This window comes from Sesamum indicum, linkage group LG13 (genome assembly GCF_026168435.1).
Source record: "Sesamum indicum cultivar Baizhima isolate 11 linkage group LG13, ASM2616843v1, whole genome shotgun sequence".
NCBI classification, from domain to species: domain Eukaryota; kingdom Viridiplantae; phylum Streptophyta; class Magnoliopsida; order Lamiales; family Pedaliaceae; genus Sesamum; species Sesamum indicum.
The window spans coordinates 10,133,702-10,139,158 of NC_142669.1; the positions used below are offsets into that span (position 1 = coordinate 10,133,702).

The 5,457-nt window shown below is 34.7% G+C and overlaps 1 protein-coding gene across 4 annotated transcripts; it reads left to right on the plus strand.

Moving 5' to 3' along the window:
- The first annotated feature begins 1,263 nt into the window (after positions 1-1,263).
- On the plus strand, positions 1,264-4,943 carry ATI1 (mesoderm induction early response protein). 4 transcript variants are annotated; one of them, XM_020698808.2, is made up of 5 exons: positions 1,264-1,423; positions 2,613-2,768; positions 2,934-3,032; positions 3,114-3,460; positions 4,408-4,943. In XM_020698808.2, the coding sequence occupies exons 2-5, from the start codon at positions 2,639-2,641 to the stop codon at positions 4,510-4,512; spliced, it is 681 nt and encodes a 226-aa protein (XP_020554467.1). In that variant the 5' UTR covers positions 1,264-1,423; positions 2,613-2,638; the 3' UTR covers positions 4,513-4,943. The 4 variants fall into 4 exon arrangements, with proteins under 4 accessions (XP_020554467.1, XP_011098236.1, XP_011098237.1 ...); XM_011099934.3 differs by having other exon boundaries at positions 2,613-3,032; XM_011099935.3 differs by having other exon boundaries at positions 2,934-3,460.
- Positions 4,944-5,457: the final 514 nt, after the last annotated feature.

The window sequence follows — 5,457 nt, forward strand, 5'->3', positions numbered from 1 at the left end:
TCGCACGCTCAATCACTGATTAGTGGCAGTCCAAGCATACGCGTAATTTAAAATTTTATTATATTTATTTAAATTTATCAAAAGAGTATGACAATAAAATTATCACCCATACTAAATTATTTTAATTTTAAATGTGCTCGAGTAGAAAATCATTGAAAACCCATGTAATTGAATAAATATTATTTTACAAATAAATAAATATATTCTAAAGTATTTTAGTCGGGTACATATTTTGTTAATCAAAATTAATTATTCGAAGGTCCTCACATTCTATAAATAGCATAAATATAAAAAAAATTAATAAATTGGATAATTATGCTTCTTATAAAAAGTTACATAAATAAAACAATATTAAGAAAAGGGGGATGATTACACCCTCGTCTTATACTATTTAGTATGATTACACGTAGATTCCTTGTGTTTTGAAAAATTATATTCAATATGCATGACGTTTGTTGTCTTCTAATAAATAAATTCGCCAATTAGTTAAAGTTTTTCGAGTATTTAATATTAGCAAAAAAAAAAATAAAAAATTCATACGTACTTCTAATTGACTTGCATACATCAGTAATAAGTCAATCGGTGATAAGTATATTTTTTAAAAAAATTATTTTGATAATAGCAATGAGTTTGGTGATTTTTTTACTAATAAAATGACCTGTTAATGACAACAAAAATCAAAACACACCTCATAATTTCTCAAATTATAGAAAGTTTACCTGTAATATATACTAATCTATATCTACAGTAATACAAACAGAAAAGGCCCTCCAAATTCACAAATAACGTCTAATGATGTCACTGCATCATCTGTTTGAGAAGTAAAAAATATTCTTCGTGATAAAATATTTAATTTGTTCAACTTTTTAAAATTTATATTAATTAATAAATTATTATTTATTTCTTTCTTTTTATTAATATAATATATTAATTTATATACTTAATTTTATTTATAATATATTTTAAATTATAAAAAATTATTTATTATATATATAATTGTTAATTAAATAATAACTAGTGCAATTCTTTCAAAAGAAATTAAAAAGGAAAGAAGAAAGAAAGAAAGAAAGAGGGGAAGTGTATACTTGTACTCCTTAGCCAAAAGCAAGCTCAGGAATACCGCGGCACAGTAAATACTTTCCCTCCCCAAGCACGCAACCGTGGTATCCGGGAACCACTTCACCCACTGTACAAATTGCAAGAATCACCCCAAGTAACGACGCCGTTCGCCCCTCTTAGCGGGTAAACCCCACTCCCCAGTCACCGGCTCTTCCGGTGCCTTTATCTTCTCACCCCCAAAATTTCGCTATATAAAAATGCTGATTCCTGTCAGTCCTTTTAACATTTTCCGAGACCCCTTTCAATCATTTCTCTCGCTGGAGCTCTATTATTCTCCTCTGATCGTTATCTCTACTTTTGCTCTGTAAGTACTCTGTAATTGCAATTAATTAGTTAATTTTGTGCGATTAATATCTTTATCCGGTTGTTTAATCCTTTGACTTCGCTCGGCGTGTGCGAATTTTTGTTCCGTTTGATCGGATTGTTGCTGTTTGCGGATTCTTTTTGGATCTACGCGTGTTTTCTTTTGGATTTGTATGTGTTTCTATCTGCATCGCTTACATGAATTTATTTGTTTGTTTGGTGGTGTTACTTTGGGATTATGTTATTTATGCATGTCAATAAATAATTTTAGCTGCAACAGCACTTGTATGAGTTTTTGAGTTGAGTTCAGTGGTTTCTGTTGCTGGGGATTGATTCTGGTCGACTTCATAACTCTTTAGTTGAATTTCTTTTGTTCGTTGTAGTATTTTCTGTTTTTGCTTTGTTTTGGTTGGGGGTGGAGGGTTAATCGTTGTTCATCTTTGAAGTCATGAACTCAGTGGAGCGACTTGACGTTACAATTGTTCGGATTGGGTCTCAACGTCATTTGGATATTCATATTATTTTTGTGATGATTTACTATTTTAATGGGATGATTCAACATCGGAAAAAATGTTTGATTCGCATACAATCTTATATTAATTCTCAGACACGCATGCTGAAATTAACTCAATTACGTATGAAAATTAAATACTTCTTAAAGGTTCTCACTCCAAGCAGTAGTCTCTTGCTGATGAATTGGAACATCTTCCATTTTCTTATTTGATATATTTTTTCTACTGGAAGACTTTGTTCTTGGAATTTGGAATTGCATGACTCCAAGTTTTATGTTATCTGCATGAGTTCTCTTTCCATACTTTTTTGTTTTAGAATTTTTACCAACTTTTGTTCTCATTTCAAAATTTTGAAGTTTGAAATGGATGTCATCTATTTTTCTTAGTGATTTTGCAAAATGATTACGCACTAGATGAACTTTATTCAAATTGCTTGACTAATTTTGGAACAAATAATACACTTACATGAAAGGATACTATCCATCTTCAGAATTTGTTGACTTGGGAATATATGTCATTCTACATGGACTGATTACAGAGGAAGCATAAGACCATGTGTATAATTTTTGCATATTCTCTTCTTACTATACCCAGCTATTACACTCTCACTTTGGGCACTTTTATGCTTACTAATATCCATTTCTATTCCTTTATCCTGCCATTTTCTCTTGCAAATAGCAATTCTTGAATTTAGGTTCCCATTGATGGCGGATAATGAAGAGGGTGGGGAAGCTGCTCCCAGAGGAAATGAGTGGGAAGTTGTATCACTCACTGCATCAGCATATGCTGCTGCACCTGGTCCTCAACAGGTTGAGTCAATCAATGATAACCAGGGTAAGTTAGGTGGAGAGAATGATGCTGAAACTTCTAATGCTATGTTTATGTCTGGTCATTTTGTCTTCCCTCCAAGTCAGCATGAGAATTTGCCATTGGCACCTGAAAAAAGTGAGATACGCGAAGAAAAGGGTGGTGAGTATGATGTTTCTCAGTTAATTTCAGATGACGGGGGTAAATCGGCTTTGAAGGATGAAGAAAATGTAAGTATCAGAGAGTTGATGACGGATGAGTTTCCTGGAATTCAGATTTTTGATGACAAAGGTAACAGGTTATCAGCTTCCGGTGCATACTTTGAAAAAGATGTGGTATTTGACAAGGAGAAGAACATTTACAACACTACAGAATTTAGTTCGTTCCATTGCGAATCAACCATTCCCAAGTCTGATACTGTTGAGGAGGGTGGGGAGACTGATTATTCTCTTGTACCTGAAGACCATGGCTTGGATTCTGGCGTGTCAAATTTCCAGAAGCCTGATGAGGGGGAAAAGTACGATGCTGGTGGCCTTCCTTGCGAAGCTTGGTGGAAAAGACGGGCTGTTTCTCTGTATGCCCACGCAAAAGAGGCAAATACGTTTTGGTCTATTTTCGTTGCTGCAGCTGTTATGGGGCTTGTAATTATCGGTCACCACTGGCAGCAAGAAAGGTGGCAGGTTTTGCACCTCAAGTGGCAGTTTGGTATTAGTGATGAGGTATTTGCACTTACTATGAAATATTATGACATGCTTCCTGATTGGGGTAATTGCATTTGCATTTCATGTTTTCTAGATGACGGTAAATCTGCACTACCCTACACCAATTGCATGGCAGACATGATTCACCAATATATATATATCTTATGAATTGATGTTTCATGTTGAAATTGTTTGAGAGAGTCAGGGATGGAACTCCAACATGTAAGTTTAACTTTTGCCTGTATAGAGTCCCATGTCAAGCTAAGACACCTAGGTATATAGCCTCACCAGGGAATATTGATTTCTTATTACATAGTGAGGATGGATGGTGTCAGCTGAGTGAATGAGGTTCTAGAAAAAATAGTGTTGTTGCTCCCTTCTGCCCCTGCATTTAAAAAGCCAAAGTAATAAATGAACAGAAATGCATGTGGATGAATGATGCTAGTATTTCTAGTTTTATGTTAGCAAGAGCTCTATAAAATACTGCCTACATAGCCTTTCCCGTGTAACAGCTTTCCTTTCCTTACTTCCATGCCCTTGTGGTAAAAGGCATAGCCGCATATGTACTCTTGCTTCTCTTGATACTTTCAAAGTTTCTTTTTCTTTTTCTTCCCCCTTGGAATGGTATTTATCCATCGTGCTTATAATGGGAAAGTAGTCAAGTATTTGGAAACAGTGATCAATAAATGATTACTGATAATAGCAACTTACTCTTTGTGAATGAAGAAATTCTAATTCAATCACTTCTTGTGTTTTTAATTTATACAATTAGGAGTTATCTACGAGCTTTGATGCTCTCGTCCCCACCAAAACATTAATTCTGCCAAAGTATTTTGATTTGTGATACGTCATATATGATTGTAGTCAAATTTAAAAGTGGTTTCCAGTGTTTAACTTTTTGCTGTATTGCACGACGTCAACTTGGTTCTTATATGCTTACTCTATGTTGTCTCTGTCATGCACAGAGGATGGGCAGGGTGCTTGGTCCCATATCTCGATTTAAAGATGTGATTGTTGGTGGCCACCGACGGGGTTCACTTGTTCGGGGCAGCACCTCCACAGAACGTTAAGATGATGACGAAAAGGCTTCATTGGAAGAAGAGTTTAGTGAATGTGATAACTTGTTTGTTTTATCAATTTGACTACAGCTTTCTCTGGACTAAGCTTGTTAATATTTATCATTGGGGGGTTTGGGTGGGTGGGGTTTGTGTATTCTCTGTTTAATATGACTTAACAAGTGGTGAAGAAATCAAAATTGTTCTTATATAATGTAGTATCTTAACTTGCATAGCATGGCGCCGGCTTCTATCCTGCTTCAGCCGAAGCATTTGCATCGACGCTCCATTAGTCATGCCTAACGCATCCATCGAGTAAATTTCTGGAGTTGAGATTCTTGTTGTGCATGTATTATAACAAGTTTTGGATCACTGGTTTGATCTTGCGATCATACATGTAGATTTTAACTATGCATTAATTGCTGCGACCCTGTTTGGTAGTTCCAGTGGTTGCTTGTCTTGTGTATTGACTAGGAAATTTTGGTATTTAGCTTATTAGAGAGGATTTATGCAGGAAGGAATACTCAAAACTTTCATCAAGGAGAAAGTTCATTTGTAGGTGAGAAACCTGCAGATGTGCACTCTGCCAATGAACTTCTGAAGATCTTTTCTTAATTTCCTATTAATGCGACTGTACTTACGCATGGAGGCACTTGAGGTGTACTTGCGATAATTTCTGCCCCTGTGGTGTGAATAAATTGTCAGAATTTTTGTAGTTAAGTAGAAGTAAAAGTTAGGGTTGTTTGAAAATAAAAATTAGAGTATGGGTTATTTGAAAAACAATTTAATATTTATATTTTTACTAATAAGTTGTGAATGTTGGTAAAGGACTGTTTATAATTTTTTATTTGAAAAATACTTCTAAGAACATGCGTGTCTCTGAGTCTCTTCTTTCTATTTCATATTATCTCGTGAAATACTTTTTAATTTGATTCTTTGAGAGTTTTTCTAAAAATGTAT

What these genes read in the sequence shown, in the direction of transcription:
- ATI1 (XM_011099933.3), top strand. Translation starts at nt 2,639, where the DNA reads ATGGCGGATAATGAAGAGGGTGGGGAAGCTGCTCCCAGAGGAAATGAG. An exon ending in AGTTTGGTATTAGTGATGAG is followed by an intron (nt 3,461 to 4,407) that starts GTATTTGCACTT and finishes TGTCATGCACAG; the next exon opens with AGGATGGGCAGGGTGCTTGG.